This window comes from Typopeltis vanoorti, chromosome 21 (genome assembly GCF_054136105.1).
Source record: "Typopeltis vanoorti isolate ZY-2024b chromosome 21, IOZ_Tvanoo_1.0, whole genome shotgun sequence".
In the NCBI taxonomy this organism is placed as follows: Eukaryota; Metazoa; Arthropoda; class Arachnida; order Uropygi; family Thelyphonidae; genus Typopeltis; species Typopeltis vanoorti.
The window spans coordinates 88,270,211-88,291,833 of NC_143569.1; the positions used below are offsets into that span (position 1 = coordinate 88,270,211).

Sequence of the window (21,623 nt, forward strand, 5' to 3'; positions counted from 1 at the left end):
CAGTAGGAGAGATGGAATGAGAGAGAGATATGGAAGTGCTAGAAGAGGAGAGAATGGAAACGGTAGGAGAGACGGAATGAGAGAGGTATGGGAATGCCAGAAGACGAGAGGATGGAAACAGTAGGAGAGACAGAATGAGAGAGGGATATGGAAGTGCTAGAAGTGGAGAAAATGGAAATAGTAGGAGAGAGGGAATGAGAGAGATGTATGGGCGTGCTAGAAGAGGAGAGAATGGAAACAGTAGAAGAGAGAGGTATGGGAATGAAAGAAGAGGAGAGAATGGAAACAATCGGAGCGAGGGAATGGTAAGAGGTATAATGTATGGCGACGCAATGATCCGTGGTGTTCAAGATAGGATGCGTGAGGAGTGTTTGCCAGGAGGAACAATAGAAAGGGTGGCTATGGCAATTAAGAGAGGTGAAAGGGTGGATGAGATGATTGTGATGGTAGGAACGAATGACTTGAGTGGTAATGTAAGTCGGGCAGCGAGAGATATGAGATTTTTGCTTGAGACTGTACGGAAGAAGACAGAGAGAGGAAAAATAGTGTGCATGTTGCCTAGGTATGATAATGATGAGCTGAGCAGAAGAACGGTGATATTGAATGGCATAATAGCGAGAATGTGTGACAAGAGAGGACTGGTATATGTGGATGCTTGGAGTGCGTTTGAGGAAAGAGAGGAGTTGTATGCGAGAGACCGTTTACATTTGAATGAGGAAGGACGTAGGCATCTGGAGAGATTGCTGTTCTGAACGAGTCAGTGTGTCCCAGGGAGGATGATAGCAGGGGTGGCCTCTTGTGGGAATGGATACTTGGGAAAAGGGAGACAATGTCAGGTAACACTGAGCCCAGTGGAGTCTAGAAGGGATAATGCTGGGTATAGAAACAATGGCATTTGCATGCTTTATACTAATGCCAGGAGTATCCGGAATAAGGGAGAGGAATTGGTGGTGCAGATATCATCAGCCTGGCCAAAAATTATTGCGATCACTGAGACGTGGTTGACAGAAGGGGATATAATGACAGTAATAGAAGTAGCAGGGTACAGCAGTTTTCAGCAGGATAGGAAGGGAATGCGTGATGGTGGAGTACTGCTTATGATGAGTGACGACTTATGTCCTCTAAGAGTGGAGAATTTGGAAGGAAGTGAGACAAATGATTTTGAGAGCGTATGGTGTGAGGTAGAGGTAGGCAAGACAGGATATTTAGTGGGGTGTTGCTACAGACCCAGGAGCACAGAGGATGGGGACCAGGAGATGTTTAGACAGCTAAGTTTGGCAAGTGCAAGAAGAATGATTGTTATGGGAGATTTTAACTTCAGTAGTATAAATTGGAGAGAGGAAGATGCATGTAGCAATAGGGGAATGGAATTTCTAGAATTCTTGAGGGACAAATGTCTTAGGCAACATGTAACAGAAGGAACAAGAGGTTCAAAGTTTTGGATTTGGTTACAGCATCAGAAGAGTTGATAATAAGAGTTGACGTCTCTCCCACCAGTTGGAGAGAGTGACCACATGGTGTTGACTTGGAAAATGAATAGACATGCAGGAGTATCGAAGAGACGGGAACTTATGTGGAATTATAAGGCAGGTGATTATAATAGTCTTAGACGTCAACTTCGGGAAGTTTCATGGAGGGAGGAATTGGAAGGCCGGGATATCACCAGTGCATGGGAAATTGTGAAAGAATATTTGTTATCAGCAATGGTAAGTTGTATACCACGAGTGAAGAAGAGGGCGCAATTTGGAGTAAAGTGGATGACAAACAATATTAAACAGGAATTGCATGCGAAAAAGAGGCTATGGAAGAGATATAAGGAGACAGGTGAAAAGATGCATGAGGAATATAAGACACAGGCCAGAAGAGTGACTAGTGTGGTAAGGAAAGCGAAACTGGAATATAAGAGGAGATTGGCCCTAAGATCCAAAGAAAATCCTAGGGAATTTTTTAGCTATGTGGCCAGTAGGAGGAGAAATGACTGTGGAAGAATGATATTGTGGGATAAAAATGGGAATAGAGTGACTGATGCAGAGGACATAGTGGAATTGTTCAATGAACACTTTATTGGAGTATTTCATCCTAGAGGAGTCAGTTTTAATGCTAGAGGGATAGGACTGGTACGAGATCCGGAGGTACAGGAGGAGAGTGTGTTTCAGATACTGAGTACTCTGGATGTCAGTAAAGCTGTGGGACTGGATGGTATTTCGCCACGAGTTTTGAGAGAATGTGCTAGGGAATTGACAATACCCTTAACGTGGCTTTTCAATGAAAGTCTGGCTTTGGCAAAGGTGCCCAGGGAATGGAAGGAAGGTAAGATAGTGCCATTGCATAAGGGTGGTAACAGACTGGAAGTGTCTAATTATAGGCCAGTCTGTGTGTCATCAGTAGTTGTTAAGATCTTGGAAAAAGTAGTGAGGGACCGTATACAGCATTGGGCAGATGAGGGTAATGTTATCTGTGAGAATCAACGTGGATTTGTGAAAGGACGCTCTTGTTTTAGCAATATGCTAGCCTTTTATAATAAATTTACAAGAACATTAGATGAGGGAAAGGCATATACTGCAATTTTCTTAGACTTGGCAAAAGGCATTTGACAGGGTGCCACATGATAAGCTGATATTTAAGTTGCAGCACATGGGTCTGGATGTCAGACTGGTCAACTGGATTCAGGATTGGCTGTCTGATAGGTATCAGAGAGTTGTGTATGGTGGAGCAGTTTCCAGGAGGCAGAGGGTTACAAGTGGGGTCCCACAGGGCTCAGTACTAGGACCTATATTGTTTAACCTTTATATCAATGACATAGCCAGTGGATTGCAGGGGGATATTCAGTTGTTTGCGGATGATGCGAAGCTGGGAAGGATTATTAGTAATAGTGCAGATGTGGTAGCCCTGCAAGAGGATTTAAATAAGCTAGATAGATGGGCAAATGAATGGGGTTGTCGGTTTAATGCAGCAAAATGTAAAGTCTTGAGGTTTGGGAAACATCGATGGGACACTGCATACTCTATGGGAGGAGTTATACTGGAGGAAGTAGGGGAGACAAGAGATCTGGGGTTGATGATTGATAGAAACCTGAAGTTTAGGGGACATATTGCAAAGGTGGTGAAGGTAACACAGAGGATTGCTGCTATTATGAGAAGGACACTGACCTGCAGAGATAAGAGGGTTATCATTCCGTTGTATAAGTCTCTGATCAGACCACACTTGGACTATTGTTCTCAGATTTGGTCCCCAGGATTTGAAGGGGATAAATTAACTGTGGAAAGGATACAAAGACGGATGACAAAGATGGTTTCAGGACTGTACAAGGATAGTTATGAGGATCGGCTGAGAGAATGTGGACTGCAGAGTTTGGTGGATAGAAGAAGGAGAGGTGATATGATTGAGACTTTTAAACTGTTGAGAGGTGGTTACAGGGTTGACACTGGGGAGTTCTTTCGCTTGGTTGATCAGCAGGAAGGAGTGATGACAAGAGGCCATCCCTGGAAGTTACGAAAGGAAACTGTGAGCAAGAGGGTAAGGAGTGGTTTCTTTGTGTGGAGGGTAGTTGAGCCGTGGAATGCATTGCCTGATGGAGTGGTGGGAGCGAGAACGGTCAGTGAGTTTAAAGAGTGGTATGATAGACTTTGTGTTTCTCAGGGGGGGACCTCCCCTCGATGAGTCTTGACAGACTTTATGTCTTAGGAAGGACCTCCCTCGATGAGTCTTTTGACTCCTTGGAGGCCTGAATAATAATAATAATAATAATATGAATTTAAAAAAAAAAAAAAAAATCGATACTACAGCCAGTAGGTTGAAGATACCATCCATATGGCAACTCAGGTTTGCGATCATTAAAGCACAATGCTAAGGGAACTACTTGAAGCAATTAAGCTTCAGTGGTATGAGATACCCAAGAAATGCTGAAACTTGTAAGGTAATTCACTCCTACTTGTAGTAATTACCTAAAAGTCTTTAATCATTTGCTTTACATTTTATATCACTGAGAAATGAAAAAGATTTTTATCTGACAAAACTAAACTATTATAACTAAGATAAAAAGCCAAATGGCTATATGGAAACTAAACTATATTTAAGGCCATTTAGATGGCCATTTAAATGAATAACATCATACATTAGTATCAATAGATTCTATTTCAAATCTCATCATGATATAATTGATATAATATAATTGATTGTGTTAATATTTTTGTACTAGATGATTTTTCATCTGCCTGATGTAAGGACTATGCTAAGGGAACATTAAGTAGCCAAGAAAGTTGCTCTGAAGTAGCATGAAAAAGAAAGAATATTTGGTCTCTTAGAGAGGGGATTCTCAGTTTATCTAACCAAGTCCATCTTGGCAAAATAATATGCCACAGGTTTTAAACTTTTCACAAGTGGGATTGTGATTTAAAAAAAAAAAAAATAATAATAATAATAATAATAAAATATAATAATCAAAGTTTAAAGTCTTTTAGGAGTTTTAACTATGCCATTTAATTATATCCTATATAAGTAAAAATAAACCACTTAAGTTTTTTTTGATCCCTTACAATTGTTTCTCTGCATTCAATATGGAACGTCTGAACACCATGTGCTGAGTTTATCTCCTCACGTTTATGTTCAGCCATTTCTCGAAGTGCGGCCCATCTGAAAATTTCAAGGAAATTATTAAAAAACATTATATTTTAGTGAAAAAATGTCAAACAACTTAAGTATTAAAACTTATGTATTACACACACACACACACACCCTTGTGTGTGTGTGTGCAACACTTGCTTCTATCCTAAAATAATACTAACATATATATACATTCAAATTTTAACCATAATAAAGCCATAAATTTATGTAGGCTTTTGAATTTTTACATGGAGGTGCTGTAATCCGCAAGAGAGTGTAAATGACAATAATGTTCAGTGCAAGACTGACTGCAAGAAAAGAAAAGAAAAGAGAGAGAGAGAGAGTGTAATGATGGTAAGACGGCAGCCAGAGCAGCAAAAAATGGCATCACTGACGGCAAGGTAGTAAGAAAGTGATTTGAGATACATAAGGAAAGTTGGTAAAGACTGTATGCAGAGTAAATGAAGAACTGTAGCTATGGATGAAAGAGTGAAGAAAAAGAAGAATGGAATAAAAGATACCTATGATTTGAGAGTGGCTCCATCTGAAGATTCAGTTATTAAAGGTGTTCTGTTGAATGAGAAGTTGCAGAAGATACTTTCCTGGAGGAAAAATGAGCAGAGTGATTGAAGAGGATATGAAGATAAAGCAAGAGAATCGATGATTTGGTTGAGAGGAAGGAGAATGCAAGAATGAATATCAGAAGGTTGTTAAAGAGAGTAAAAGATAGCTGTCATACTTGGGCAACACACTAATTACTTTTCCTACAATACTGTTATCTTTTACTCTGAATGGTATAGTAGCAGAGCAATGTGAGGGGAAAAGGGAGGGCATTTTGTGAACATGTAGGATGAATTTCAGGGACGGATAGAACTGCATAAGAGAGATGGACCATTTAAATGGTTTTACTATGAGAGGCTGTGAGCTGTTGCTGAATGGGAGAGTAATGAGTGCAGTTAACAAAAGATTGTGAAAGTGAGAGATAATGTGGAAGAGCAGGAAAGTAAGGTACAAGAGATTGAAAGATCTTGTAAATGGAGAAGTGAGTAGCATGAGTGAAAGGAATGAAAGAGCAGGGATACGAGACAGAGAAATGAAGAGAGTCAGGGTGGACAGGATGACACTGCATAAAAAGGGTGAAAGAGACAAGGAAGGAATGATATGGCTAGCATGTGGTTGTGGGGGATAAACACGTAGTATTAGTATTACAGGCCTAGTAATGTAGAGGGCAATAAGAAAACAAATTATAGGCAAATTAGCCTAGCAAGAAAGAAAAAGATGATCATTATGGGAAATTTTAATTATAGTAAGATGAGAATGAAAAGATGGCATCTCAGGGCAAAGAGAATGAATTTCTTGAGTTTTGAAAGTCCACACATGGGATGAAGAAAAAGATTTACATAAGAATAAGGATCAAGAGCTGTTGCATAGCCTGGATATCAAAGGCTATGCAAGGACAGTGCAAAAACCAATGTATCTAACTTATCAGTATCTCTAGAGTGGTGGTGAAGATTTTAGAGAAATTAGTAAGAATTTGTATACAGAAATGGATTGACAGACAAGTTATACTTTGCAAGAAACAGTTATGGGTTTACTAAAGATAGCTCACATCTCAACCATTTACTGTTATTTTATAATAATGTTATGGCTGAGTTGTATAAGCGCAAATGGATACATTAAATTACTATTGGACTTTTTCTAAGGCATTTGATAGGATACCACATGAAAGACCATTGCATAATAACTGAGTTGACGTCTCTCCCACCAGTTGGAGAGTGACCATATGGTGTTGACTTGGAAAATGAATAGACATGCAGGAGTATCAAAGAGACGAGAACTTATGTGGAATTATAAGGCAGGTGATTATAATAGTCTTAGACGTCAACTTCGGGAAGTTTCATGGAGGGAGGAATTGGAAGGCCGGGATATCACCAGTGCATGGGAAATTGTGAAAGAATATTTGTTATCAGCAATGGTAAGTTGTATACCACGAGTGAAGAAGAGGGCGCAATTTGGAGTAAAGTGGATGACAAACAATATTAAACAGGAATTGCATGCGAAAAAGAAGCTATGGAAGAGATATAAGGAGACAGGTGAAGAGATGCATGAGGAATATAAGACACAGGCCAGAAGAGTGACTCGTGTGGTAAGGAAAGCGAAACTGGAATATAAGAGGAGATTGGCCCTAAGATCCAAAGAAAATCCTAGGGAATTTTTTAGCTATGTGGCCAGTAGGAGGAGAAATGACTGTGGAAGAATGATATTGTGGGATAAAAATGGGAATAGAGTGACTGATGCAGAGGACATAGTGGAATTGTTCAATGAACACTTTATTGGAGTATTTCATCCTAGAGGAGTCAGTTTTAATGCTAGAGGGATAGGACTGGTACGAGATCCGGAGGTACAGGAGGAGAGTGTGTTTCAGATACTGAGTACTCTGGATGTCAGTAAAGCTGTGGGACTGGATGGTATTTCGCCACGAGTTTTGAGAGAATGTGCTAGGGAATTGACAATACCCTTAACGTGGCTTTTCAATGAAAGTCTGGCTTTGGCAAAGGTGCCCAGGGAATGGAAGGAAGGTAAGATAGTGCCATTGCATAAGGGTGGTAACAGACTGGAAGTGTCTAATTATAGGCCAGTCTGTGTGTCATCAGAAATTGTTAAGATCTTGGAGAAAGTAGTGAGGGACCGTGTACAGCATTGGGCAGATGAGGGTAATGTTATCTGTGAGAATCAACATGGATTTGTGAAAGGACGCTCTTGTTTTAGCAATATGCTAGCCTTTTATAACAAAGTTACAAGAGCATTAGATGAGGGAAAGGCATATACTGCAATTTTCTTAGACTTGGCGAAGGCATTTGACAGGGTGCCACATGATAAGCTGATATTTAAGTTGCAGCACATGGGTCTGGATGTCAGACTGGTCAACTGGATTCAGGATTGGCTGTCTGATAGGTATCAGAGAGTTGTGTATGGTGGAGCAGTTTCCAGGAGGCAGAGGGTTACAAGTGGGGTCCCACAGGGCTCAGTACTAGGACCTATATTGTTTAACCTTTATATCAATGACATAGCCAGTGGATTGCAGGGGGATATTCAGTTGTTTGCGGATGATGCGAAGCTGGGAAGGATTATTAGTAATAGTGCAGATGTGGTAGCCCTGCAAGAGGATTTAAATAAGCTAGATAGATGGGCAAATGAATGGGGTTGTCGGTTTAATGCAGCAAAATGTAAAGTCTTGAGGTTTGGGAAACATCGATGGGACACTGCATACTCTATGGGAGGAGTTATACTGGAGGAAGTAGGGGAGACAAGAGATCTGGGGTTGATGATTGATAGAAACCTGAAGTTTAGGGGACATATTGCAAAGGTGGTGAAGGTAACACAGAGGATTGCTGCTATTATGAGAAGGACACTGACCTGCAGAGATAAGAGGGTTATCATTCCGTTGTATAAGTCTCTGATCAGACCACACTTGGATTATTGTTCTCAGATTTGGTCCCCAGGATTTGAAGGGGATAAATTAACTGTGGAAAGGATACAAAGACGGATGACAAAGATGGTTTCAGGACTGTACAAGGATAGTTATGAGGATCGGCTGAGAGAATGTGGACTGCAGAGTTTGGTGGATAGAAGAAGGAGAGGTGATATGATTGAGACTTTTAAACTGTTGAGAGGTGGTTACAGGGTTGACACTGGGGAGTTCTTTCGCTTGGTTGATCAGCGGGAAGGAGTGATGACAAGAGGCCATCCCTGGAAGTTACGAACGGAAACTGTGAGCAAGAGGGTAAGGAGTGGTTTCTTTGTGTGGAGGGTGGTTGAGCCGTGGAATGCATTGCCTGATGGAGTGGTGGGAGCGAGAACGGTCAGTGAGTTTAAAGAGTGGTATGATAAACTTTGTGTTTCTCAGGGGGGGACCTCCCCTCGATGAGTCTTGACAGACTTTATGTCTTAGGAAGGACCTCCCTCGATGAGTCTTTTGACTCCTTGGAGGCCTGAATAATAATAATAATAATAATAAACTGAAGAATATGGGATTGGAATATAAACTAATGACTTAGTGGGTGACAGGTAAATTGTTGACAGACAAGTATCAGAAAGTTGTATATGGTGGATGAAAATCTGCATATTCAAGGAGACCAGTGGTATACCAACCTTTGGTTTAGCTGATTTTGCCTGGATAAAATCTCTTCTGAATTTGGATGTTCTACATGAAGAAGCTGTCTTGCTAACTGATTGACCACTGCAACACGAGAAGCATTAGCATTCATTTCTTGTTCAAATCCTTCAAAACGATGTTTCATCACCTCAATATCTTCCATGTCTCTGCTCATCACCATGCTTTCAAGCATTTTTTCCTATAAAAATGAAAAATACATGAAGAAAACAAATAATAATATAGAAATTAAAAGTTTATAAACAATTATACTAAAATAAAGTTCATAGAAAAAATAAACAAAAGCTTATTTTTCATTTCAAAAAAAAAAAAAAATATATATACACACACACACACACACACACTAGGGGGGATTTGCCCCCACCCCTGGCGCCTATGGTGCTCAACCCCCCCCCCCAGTTCCGGGCTGGTAAGTCGGTAAGACAAAAAACGTGATATAAAAACATTTCAAATTTCGGCTTATCTTTATATATATATATTACTTTCTAATACCTGTCAGACAGCCACTCTACTATGCATGCTATTTTTTGCATACCCGTCCATTTGAATTTGCATAAAATAGCTCTAACTTCATCCAGAACACTCTCCAGAATGGAATCATCTTGCCTTCCATAAGGAGAGGTCCATTATCTTTCCCTCTCTAATTCACTTGCACATTCTTTCAGCACACTTTACAATATTGATTTCTTGCATAAGCACTCTGATCATGATCTTTCACGTGCATGAGATCATGAGCATGAGTTTTGCTTGCATCACACACTGTACTTCCATCTAGCAGCACTTTTCTCCAGTGCACTCACTCCAAAGCCATTCAAATGAAATCCATCATGCCTGTATAATTCCATTCTTCCCTCAAACATATGCCATACATTCACAAACTGTACTCCCTTCTCATACAGCTCTGCTAGCATACCATTCATGATTCTGGCTCTCCGTCTCAACTCACCATTGTAATACTTCAGCAACTCACTGACAACCTTTCCCACTACAAGATTATCTTTCACTTTTCTCAATAACTTCCTGATATTCACCCTTACATGCTCCTTATGTTCACTTAAATCATTTGCCCCCATGCTAATTCTCTTGCTCATTTCCTCCTTATGTCCAATGCCTGAATTATCTTGTTCATTCTCCCTCTTGGATAGCATATAGACTCTCTCATTAACTAATTCTCTAAGGAATCTCATACACTGCTATCCTGGAATCACTCATCACCTCTTTTACCTTTTTTTTTTTTTATTTTTTAATTTCATTCTATTCTTTTACATACTTTCATTAGTTTCCACTAAACATCTAAATATTACTCCACATACTCCTCGTTTCATTTTTCATTTTCAATAAATCTTGTATTCTGTTAATTTCACTCTCTGCCACTAATGTAGTCTCGCTACCTCTCATTCCATCACACCTTATTTTTGTTTCCTCCTTCATACAGTTTAAGGCAAGGTTGGATGAACATTGTATGCAATAGTGTGTACCTCCAACAAGTCTCTGACTCCACGGAGGACAGATGATGTTAATAATAGAAATGGTGCTTAAATGGATGAACATTGTGTGCAATAGTGTGTACCTCCCATGAGTCTCTGACTCCACGGAGGTCAGATGCTAATAATTATTATTATTATTATTATGGGCAACTCCAGGGAGTCATTAGACTCATCGAGGGAGGCCCCAAATCATTTTCATCACAACTATTCGACATTCATACAGTATCTATCATACCTCGCCTTAAACTCATTCACTGTCACAGCATCCACCACAGACTCAGGGAGCGCATTCCACTCATTCACTACTCTAAAAGTAAAGAACCCAGCTCTAACACCTTTACTAACCACACTTTTGCCCAGTTTCCATGGATGTCCCCTAGTCCTCCCACAACCAGCCCTGTTCTCAAAAATATCTTCTGAATTAATTTTATAGAAACCCTTCAGTAATTTGAATGTCTCAATCATATCTCCCCTCCTCCGCCTATCAACCAATTTTTGCAACCCACAAATCCTCAACCTGTTCGCATACGGTTCATTCCACAGACCTGCTATCATCTTGGTCACTCGCCTCTGGATCCTCTCCACCTCCTCCCCATCAAGAAGAAACCTAGGTGACCAAATCTGAGCACAGTAGTCGAGATGAGGTCTTATCAAGGCTCGATACAGAGGAACAATAACCTGCTTGTCTCTGCTTGTCAACGTATTCTTCAGCAACCAAGTGATTTGATGAGCTGATTTGGCCACTTTTGCAATGTGTCCCCTAAATTTCAATTCCTTATCCACCAACACTCCTAAATCTCGTGCCTCATCAATTTCCTGGAGCACGGTTCCACCAATGCAGTAAACTGCCTCCCATCTTTTCACCCCAAAATGCATAACCTTACATTTTGCCACATTAAATTGACATCCATTCTCCCTAGCCCAGACCTCCAATCTATCCAAATCATCCTGCAAAATTTTGATGTCATCTGCATTCACTATTGCCCTACCCAACTTCGCATCATCCGCAAACAAATGAACTGTTCCTCTCAGATCCTTTCCTATATCATTTATGAACAAATTAAACAGCAGTGGTCCAAGAACAGATCCTTGTGGTACACCACTAGTCACAGGCCGTCTTGTGGACTCTACTCCTGAGTCCACAAGTCCTAATAATAATAATATTATATCTAATCTCACTACTGTGTTTGAAAGCTCTTGCAATTTTTTTCATTCCCACCCATGAAAGGTTTTTGCAAACCTAAAGTATATTTATAGCATGGATAGGGTAAGAATATTTTCTATTTTTATTAATTTTATATATTTCTTGTGTCTATATTTATATTCTAATAGTCCAGAAACCCTGTCAGACACATCCTTTTACCACTTTCTTGCACTACTGATTCATTTACTACGTAGTTTTTCACTCTAAGACACTATTTCAAACTGCCTTTACAGCCTATCATAATTATCTGTTTTCTAATTTCACATATACTGTTTTTTTTTCTTTAATTCAAAGCTTGCACAAAATTTCTGCCTTCCAAGTTAAATGCAAGATTGCTCTCTTCAGCTATGTTTATATACAGATTTTTAGACTCTAAACTCTTTCATAATAAGTCTCTTATCACATGTTTCTTAAGAAGTTTACTCCCTTAGTAACTCTATAAATTCTCTTTTCTTCATCTTGTATTTTTTTCCCCTTCACTCCAGTTTATATCACTATAGTTAAAATGACTCATAACAATAGTCCTATTTGACTAAACAAACACATGTAATAACCACAGTAATAAGTAAATATTTCATCCTAAATATCTTAGGACATCGTCAGTACAGTTAATTCAAACAATACTAGGAATAACATACAGTTAGGGTGCATAATTTTTGTGTCCCCATGGTCAGGAGGTCAAACAAGGCAGGCATTAGATGGATGAGCAGTAGTATCAAGCTTGAACTGCAAAAAAAGAAAATGTTATGGAGAATTTACAAGGAGAAGGGCGATCAGGACACCCATGAGCAGTACAAGGCTCAAGCTAGGAAGGTTACCAGCATAGTAAGAAAAGCTAAATCAGATTATGAGAAGACCTTAGCCAAAGAGATCAAGGGTAATCCCAAAGAGTTCTTCCGCTATGTGGCAAGTAAAAGGAAGAATGACTTCGGAAGGATAACCTTAGTGGGTGCTGATGGTATTGAGGTGACAAAATCAGATGTAATAGTCGAGTTACTGAGTGATCACTTTTCAAAAGTCTATCACCCAAGTGAGGATATCTCTATACCTAAAGCAATACCTAATGTGAGAATTGAAGCTAAAGAATCAGAGGTATTAAATATATTGCAAAACTTAAATGCAAACACTGCGGTAGGCTTAGATGGAATATCAGCTCGGGTGTTGCGTGAATGTGCAAATGAATTGTCAACCCCTCTTACCTGGATATTTAATTCAAGTTTGAACTCTGGTGTGGTCCCTAGGGAGTGGAAGTTAGGCAAAGTGGTTCCTTTGCATAAGGGTGGCTCTAAAACTGCGGTATTGAATTACAGACCAATCACCATCTCAGGAGTAGTGGTAAAAGTATTGGAAAAGTTGGTTAAAGACAAAATTCAAGAATGGGTGGATCAGGATATGATACTCTATAGAGGCCAACATGGTTTTGTTAAAGGTAGATCCTGCCTTAGCAATCTATTAACTATTCATAATAGAATAACATCTGAGTTGGACAAAGGAACTGGCTACACAGTGGTACTTCTGGATTTTGCTAAGGCTTTTGACAGGATACCCCATAGAACACTGTTACGCAAATTGGAGCAGATGGGAATGGATATTAAATTGGTAATATGGATAGGAGAATGGCTCAGGGAGAGATACCATAAGGTGGTGTATGGAGGAGCCGAGTCAGTCCAGAATGAGGCAGGTGACCAGTGGTGTGCCTCAGGGCTCTGTGCTTGGGCCAATGTTGTTTAATTTGTATATAAATGATATAGGAAACGGCTTAAAGGGAGATATTCAGTTGTTTGCTGATGATGCAAAGTTGTGTAGTGCAATAAAAAATCAAGCTGATGTTGAAAGTTTGCAGGAGGATTTAAATAAGCTGGTAAAATGGGCAAAAGAAAATGGATGTCAGTTCAATGTGGAAAAGTGTAAAGTCATGCATTTTGGGATTAAAAGATTACCAGCTGTGTACTACATCGATGGAAAGGTACTCCAAGAGATTGATGAGGCTAGGGACTTAGGGGTATTGGTAGATAGGGAGATGAAGTTCAGAGGACACATTGCTAAGGTGTCCAAGATTGCACATAGGATTACTTGGTTGTTGAGGAACACACTGACATCCAGAGATAAAGAGGTTATTATTCCCCTTTATAAAGCATTGATACTTCCACATTTGGATTACTGTGCTCAGGTCTGGTCACCTGGATTCCTTGGAGATGAGGAGGCTGTGGAGAGGGTTCAGAGAAGAGTGACCAAGTTGGTGAGTGATATAAAAAATGCTCCCTACATTGATAGATTGAGAGCTTGTGGATTGCAGAGATTGGTTGATAGACGAAGAAGAGGGGATATGATAGAAACATTCAAATTACTAAAAGGTTTTTATAGGATTGATGCAGGGGAAATGTTTCAGCTGTGTGATAGTGATGGAAGAACAAGAGGTCATCTCTGGAAATTAAAGAAGAGTGTGGTTAACAAAGGTGTCAGAACAAGGTTTTTTGCCTGGAGGACGGTGAATGAGTGGAATTCATTGCCTGACTTAGTTGTGAGCTCTTCGTCTGTAAATGAATTCAAGAAGAGATATGACAGATATTGTTTTGCTAGTTTGGGTCTCCCGCGATGAGTCTACTGACTCCATGGAGATACCCGTAAAAATAATAATAATAATAATAATAATTACAATGGAATCCCAATATGCATGCAGTAGCATGTTATAGAATTAAATTAAAATATATCTAGGGGAAAAAAAAAAGATTACAAGATAACACATATAATAATTTTTTTTACACAATTTTGTATGACAATTTCCCATACTTTAGGAATAGCAAGAACATCATTACGGTTTAGATTTGGTCTGTAAAGTAGAGCTTCAGCACTTTCTTTATATAAACGTTCATGTTTATATAAAGATCTATGTAGAAGTTTGGTCTTTTTTTCAATGGATCCTATGGTTTGGGTTTTTTGCTATTCCTAAAGTATGGGCAATTTTCATACTAAATTGTGTAAAATATTTTTTTATTATATATGTTATCTTATAATCTTTTTTTTTTCCCTCCAGATATATTTTAATTTAATTTTATAACACGTTACTGCACGCATATTAGGATTCCATTGTAATCATGCACCCTAACTGTAAGTTATTCCTAGTATTGTTTGAATTAACTCTACTGACGATGTCCTAAGATACTTAGGATGAAATATTTACTTATTAAAACTTATTACTGCGCTTATTATGTATGTTTGTTTAGTCATGAATTCTCCACAGGTTTCATTGTACAATAAAATAGTCCCATTTGTATCTATAAAGTTTGTCTCTCTATGTAGTTTCATCTTCAGATGACTCTGGCTGGCACAGCATTCCACTGTCTATTTTGTATTACCCTCTACTTCACATCAAACAGCTCAGAATCCATGCCTGTTTTATTAATACAACCATAACTACCATTTGGGATCTCTACTCTAGCCGATTTTATTTCCTTAATGATCATTAGCAGTACATCCCATCCTTTCTGTCTGTGCTCCCTGAATAGACTGCCCATCATATTCCATTCCTGTAAAGATATCCTCTTCTTTTAGCCAAGCATCACTAATGCTGATAATTTTTGGTTCCTTATCATTTACTAATCTAAAAATTCATTGCCTTTATTCCTGATGCTTCTGGCAATAGTGAACATGCACAATAACTGACCAGTTGGCCACTCAGAAAAATTGCCAGAACTCTTAAAAAAAAAATTACAATCTCTGCACTGTATTCAAACCTTATCTGAAGCTAGCCACCCTCATCTGCTCTCCCAAGGATCTTCCGGATCTTCTACCTTCTCTCTCTCTGTTCCAGTTATCTACAAAGTCCCTTGTTCCTGCAACTTATCATATTATGGTCAAACTGGGAGATGTACTAACATTTGCCCAGAAGAACTTTAAAAAAATCTGATACCATAGGTATGGTTTGTAAGGGCTTGTGTTGAACATTGTGCTTTGAATACCTTGCACTGAATCAAATGAAAAAAAAAAAAAAAAAAACTATTATGCTTCAACCTAAAAAAATACAAATTTGAAAGTTTTTTTTTAGAATCAGCAGCAGATTTAAAAAATCGACCAAACCTTAATAAATACAGTTGTATTAAACTTCCCAAGATTTGGGAAACTTTAATTCTTAGGCCTCCTACCAACAAAGCTGAGGCTAGTCAACATCGCCCATAGAGATAGGACTTCAGGCTTTCAGTCTAATATTTCCCACATAGCTTTGTGCAAATTAATATTGTTTCCCTAGTTTTGCCATGCAAAACTCTGCCAAGCATTTTGACATCTTGTATACATCTTGCAAACATTACAAAAATTTAAACAATCTTAATGCACATACAATAATTACTAAATTATATATCATATCTGATGAGCAAGTATGCTATTATTAATACTGAACCTCCATGGAGTCAAAAAACTCAATCACAGGAGGTACACACTGTTACACACAGAACCCACAAAACCATGCTATAAACTCGTTCAGTGTATCCACATTCACCACAATGTCGACAATGCATTCCACTCACCAACCACTCTCCAAGGAAAGAATCGACTCCATATGACCTGGCTCACACCCTTCTTAAACAGCTTCCAAGGATGTCCCCTAGTTCTATCCCCCTCCCCATTCTCTTATTCTATGAAAAATTTCTTCCACATTAACCTGGTAGCAACTCTTTGCCAATTTAAAATGTCTCAATCATATCCTCTCTCTACCTCCTATTCATAAGGCTATGCAAACTGCATTTTCAATCTGTCTTCATATGCCACATCACAAAGACCAGTTAACACCTCAGTAAGTCCTCTCCTTTCAAATATATCTTCATCACCATGGAAACTAGGGGACCAAATCTGTGCACAATAATCTACAGGAGACCTCATCAAGGCCTTATACAATGCACCAGAACCTCTTTATTTCTGCACAATAAGGTCCTAAGCATCAATGCCATCTGATGTGATGACTTCACAACTTGTGCAATGTGATCTTTAAACTTCAGATCCTTGTCCACCACCACTCCAAGGTCTCTTATCTCCTTAACCTCCTCCAAAATTTACCCACCAATCTACATACTTTGCATCCCATTGTTGCCTACTAAATTGTAGAACCTTACACTTGGCAACATTGAATTGACAGTTGCATACTGTTTCCCACTCATACAATTGATTCGAATCTTCCTATAAGGCCACAACATCTGCTTTATTCCTCATCATTCCCCCAGATTTTCATAACTTGCAAACAGCTTTATATCACACAGCTGTGTATCCCAATATCATTAATATACAAATTAAATAACAATATTAAATAATAATATTGTTATTATTTAAAATTGTTATATAATATAATCACTAGTGGTTTATTAAATAATAATAAACCACTAGTGATTTTCCTCTTCTTGAATATACTGCACCTCCATACACAACTTGCTGATACCTATCTGAGAGCTAGTTGCCTATCCAACTCACTAATCTATCATCCAATCCCATCTGCTCCGATTTAGTTAATAACTTGTGTATCAAAGACCTTTACACAATTTAAGTATCCCTTGTCAACATTAGTTGCATTGTTATAGTACACGAGCAAGTTGGTAAAACATGACCTCCCTTTAACAAACCCATGCTGACAACCACTGTTATCAACCCATTTTTGTATACTATTTCTCACCAACCTCTCCAATACCTTAACTACAACTCCAGATATACAGATCAGCCCATAATTTGTTTCCTTAAACTTATCATCACCTCTGTGAACTGGAACACTTTTACCTTCCTCTCCTTTGGGACTTGTGCTGTTGCCAGACTCTTGTTAAACAGGTAAGCAAAAGTTTATGCTAACTCCTTGGAGCATTTCCTTAAGACATGTGGTGATATGCCATCAAGTCCTATTGCATTATTGACAGCTAGCTTACATACTTTCTAATATACCTCATACTCATTCAGCATTAAATTGTCTCTCATTTCATTCTCTACACTTCAGCTTCTGATTTTACACTGAGTATGAAACACCCTGATGAACTGGTCACTGCATATCTCAACTATGTCCTCTGCAGCAGTTACCAATCTCATACTTTCATCCATTGACATCATCTTTCCATAATCAGTTTTCTTTCTACTTGCCATGTGTTTAAAAATCACTGCAGGGATTATTCTTGGCCTGTTTTGCTAATTCCTGCTGATATATTGCACTTTTGTAATCATTACCAACTGAATTACTCTCCTGGCCCACTCTTTATACTCTTTGTGCAACTGATTATTAGCATTATTCATCTTGTGCTGCTTCCAAATTGCCTTCTTTTTCCAGATTTCATGCTTAATATCCTCATTTATTCATTTTACACTTACCTTATTCAGCCTTCTGACCATCAAAATGCATTCACACATTGATGCTTAAGTATCATTTTATCAAATCACAAGCAGCATTTATTTTTTTTCTGCTCATGTCTTCAAGCTGTCTACTAAGTTTGTCATAATCATCAGCCTTTTCATTCCACATATATCCTTTCCTCACAGAAGTCCTCATATCACTTATAACCACAACCCAGGTGATCAATTCATGATCACTCTCATCAACAGGAGGGGAAGTGTGAAACCCCACTCACAATTACATCCTCTGATGAAATAATCATATGTAAAACTCTTGATCCGCGTGACTCGTATTTTACATTCTGACTAATCTAGCTGTTTCTCAAGAACTCGAAAAATTCATTTTTCTTATTCTCAAATGCTATCTCTGCATTCCAATCTATACTGACATAACTAAAATCACCCATAATATTCATGGTTCCCTTGTTCACTAATCCAAATTGCTTATACATTTCTATCCTCATGAAAAACACTGTACCTTTTCAATTTTATTCCCATCAGGATATCATATTCGTTTAACCAGGTTTCACTTATTCCAACAATTTTTGGATAAATAAACTCAATCAGTGAAACAATTTCATCTCTTATTTCTGATACTCCTGGCATTTTTAAATAAACACAGCAGTTCACTTTTATGTCTATAACCAGTCCTACCCAAGATACCAATTGTTTGTTATTTCCTTGCCACACCACCTGCTCTTGCCATTTCCCTGTTCTTCTTGCATTCCCATTCTCTATTCATCTCTCAAATATTGAATATATTCAGCTGTTCTTTTCAAAGTAGTTAAAATACAATATATAATATATACAATAAATTTGCTATCATACCTTCTCTACAATCCACTGTTCTACTCCATCAGACTCATTGAAGAGTTTGTACAAAGAAAGAGCATCTAAAAGACGCTGTTTTCGAAGCTTAGCCAACTCCACTAATTCTTTATATCTTCTGTCTATGCTAGCTAACCTTTCCAAAACTTCTGGTGCTTCACGATCCTGGAAAAATGAAGGGGAGGGGGGGAATTCAACATTAGTAATTTCAGTATGCAAATAATAATTTGTATCATGAATATGTTGTCTGTTTAACATAAAAGACTAATCAAAATAAATCAATACAATATATCCATAGAAAAATTAATTTATATTATATAAACATTTTTAAGAATTAATTAAAATTTCCAATTTATGTAATTTCTCCTATTTATGCATTATAAATTAATGCTGCATATTATGGACTTATTATGTTCTGTTTATAAAATTAAAATAAAAACTGTTTCACTTTAAGGCTTTAAGTTCTTTTTTTATGAAAAATAAAAGGAATAATTATCAATATAATAATAAAGAAAAATATTGTCCCAAAATTATAAAATGCAAAATTTGTTTATACATGTATCATGCTCATTATTAATTTTTTACTTCTTATATACTGAACTATTTAGGATCTCTGAATGAAAAAATTCATACAATGAATTATAAAATTCATAGTCTATCAAAAATTAAAATAAGAAAATCAACTATAATGAAAATATATTACAACCTGCTCTCCTAAGTTTGCTGCTTGTTGATGTAGGGCATCAATAGTATTTGCATAATTCTTCAATTCATCTGTTACATCCTGCAAGTAAAAAAAAAAAAAAATAATCTAATTTCTTATCATCATTATCAAGGTTTATTTACAATTTACAATTTGTAAATAGGGAAATGAACTAAATAAATAGGAATAAGAAAAAGTTAATTATTATATGCAGCTTTGAGCCAGTTGAATTATTTCTCATGGAGAGAGAGTATCAGTGCTGATAAGGTGGTTAATATACTGCCAGAATTGTTTAGTTGGTCTTCCTCTCTGTCTTTGTTCATTTGAGAGGGCATATAAAACTAAGATGTCAAAGTATGGAGAAGGAGGATGTCTCAGTTGATGTCCAAGCCAATCAAGTTGATGTCTACGTTGGGTTTCAATCAAGGGTTTTTTGATTTGACTCTTCTAAAATAGTGGAATTACGAATATGATCCTTCCAAGAGTAATAGAGTAATTTTTTATACTGAAAAATAAAAAACTTAGAACAATTTTACAACAAGCATGGATTCAAGTATGTAGTTCCACATATATTCTTCTTAAGTGAAAATTCTTACTGCTTAGCTGAGACTATTATGTGGCTAAACATGAGAAATTTTCAATTAAGAAAGATATATATAGAACTAGATGGAATGAAATCTGAAATCTTTTGATATTAAGATAGGATTGAAGCAATGAGATGTTTCAGCCAATCTTTTTAATTTAGCATTATAAAAATGTATTTGAAAAAATGTAAAAGATAACACAAACAGAACAGTAATATTAGGATATGCAGATGATATATGTCTCATCAGAGGAAATGATGCAGACATTAGAATAATATTTAGAAAACTCAAAACTGCTGCTGAAAAGTTATGATTAAATCAACCAGGATAAAACTGAATATTTAAATGTATTCAGAAATCACAATCAAGGGGAATATGACCAGGTTACCATTGATAACTTAAAATTTAAAAAGTGCTACTTTCTTCAAATATCTTGGAAAACACAGACTCCTTGAGATAATAAAATTAGCAGAGAAATAAAAGCTAGAATACATGCCTTCAGTAGATCTTATTATTCACCATTTCATTTAATATCTTCTAAAATTCCATCAAGCAGAGTTAAAACAGAAATATACAAGAAATTCAATTAGCCTTACTGTTTTATATGGAGCAGAAACCTAGAGCATAATAGACCAAGATGCAAAAGCATTGCAGATCTTTGAAAATAAACTCCTCAGTAAAGTCTATGGGCCTCTAAGAGATAACACAACAAATGAATGGAGAAGAAAGCACAATCAAGAACTATGTGAACTCTATAGATTCCCAGATCTAGCTGATGAAATCAGAGCTTGCAGAGTGAGATCGTTTGGACATGTTGAAAGAATAGATGAGGAGAGAATGGCTAAACAAAAATTCAAGATGAATGCCTGGTGTAAAGTGACCTAGAGATAGAGTGCAGATGTGCTGGGAGGATAATATCCAAAAAGACTTAACTGAGATGAAATTCAGGCCTGGAATGAAAGAGTTCAAGACAAAAAGGAATGGAAGTTGACACATGCAGCAAGGAATCTTAAAGGTTCAGCAAGCTGAAGAAGATATGTGGAACTACAAAAGCTGGCGATTATGACAAGGTCAGTAGGCAACTTGAAACAGTGACATGATTAAAAAACTGAAAGGAAAAAATGATAGTAATGCATGAGATATTAGTAGGTCTTATTTAAAAAATGCAGTATCAGATTGTATATATTTGGGGGTCAAGAAGATAAATTGGACTGGAGGTAAGCAGATGAGTAGCATCTTTAAGCAGGCTGTAAACAAAAAGGAAGGCACGTGCCAAAGTTGTCTGCAAGGGTAGGAAAATAAAAACACCATTGTGGACAAAAGAAGTTAAGGAAACATACCAAAAGCTAGCAAATAAGTTGGAAGAAGCCCTGAAAGAGTAAAGAGAAAAATGTAAGAGGAGCTAAGCTATGTATAAAAGTAACTAAACAAAAGTCATGGGAGGACCAGTAAAAATATAGAAGATAATTATCAAAAGTGGCAAAATGTTTTCTGGAAGCTATTGAAAAGCTTGAATATTTCTACTACTTTACTACTATTCTGTCACTAGTTGTTTCATTAACAGACTGTCAAAGTAATAGCAGAGATATTCAACCTTAAGGTAGAAAAGATATCAAAAGCTTGGAATGTGGAAATGCAGGTGGAGTATGTAATATTTGATCAGAAATGCTAAAATATGGAGATTTTA

The 21,623-nt window shown here is 37.5% G+C and overlaps 1 protein-coding gene across 7 annotated transcripts in view; it reads right to left on the reverse strand.

Moving 5' to 3' along the window:
- LOC150095089 (spectrin beta chain-like) overlaps positions 1–21,623 on the reverse strand; it is a 577,773-nt gene that overhangs the window by 282,894 nt on the left and 273,256 nt on the right. For all 7 annotated transcript variants that reach the window (XM_090411296.1, XM_090411299.1, XM_090411298.1 and 4 more), the window contains exons 16-19: positions 19,356–19,433; positions 18,650–18,814; positions 8,755–8,957; positions 4,536–4,632 (exon numbers count right to left, since the gene is read on the reverse strand). In XM_090411296.1, the coding sequence (XP_090267422.1) occupies positions 4,536–4,632; positions 8,755–8,957; positions 18,650–18,814; positions 19,356–19,433 (543 nt within the window). The remainder of the gene's footprint in view (positions 1–4,535; positions 4,633–8,754; positions 8,958–18,649; positions 18,815–19,355; positions 19,434–21,623) is intronic.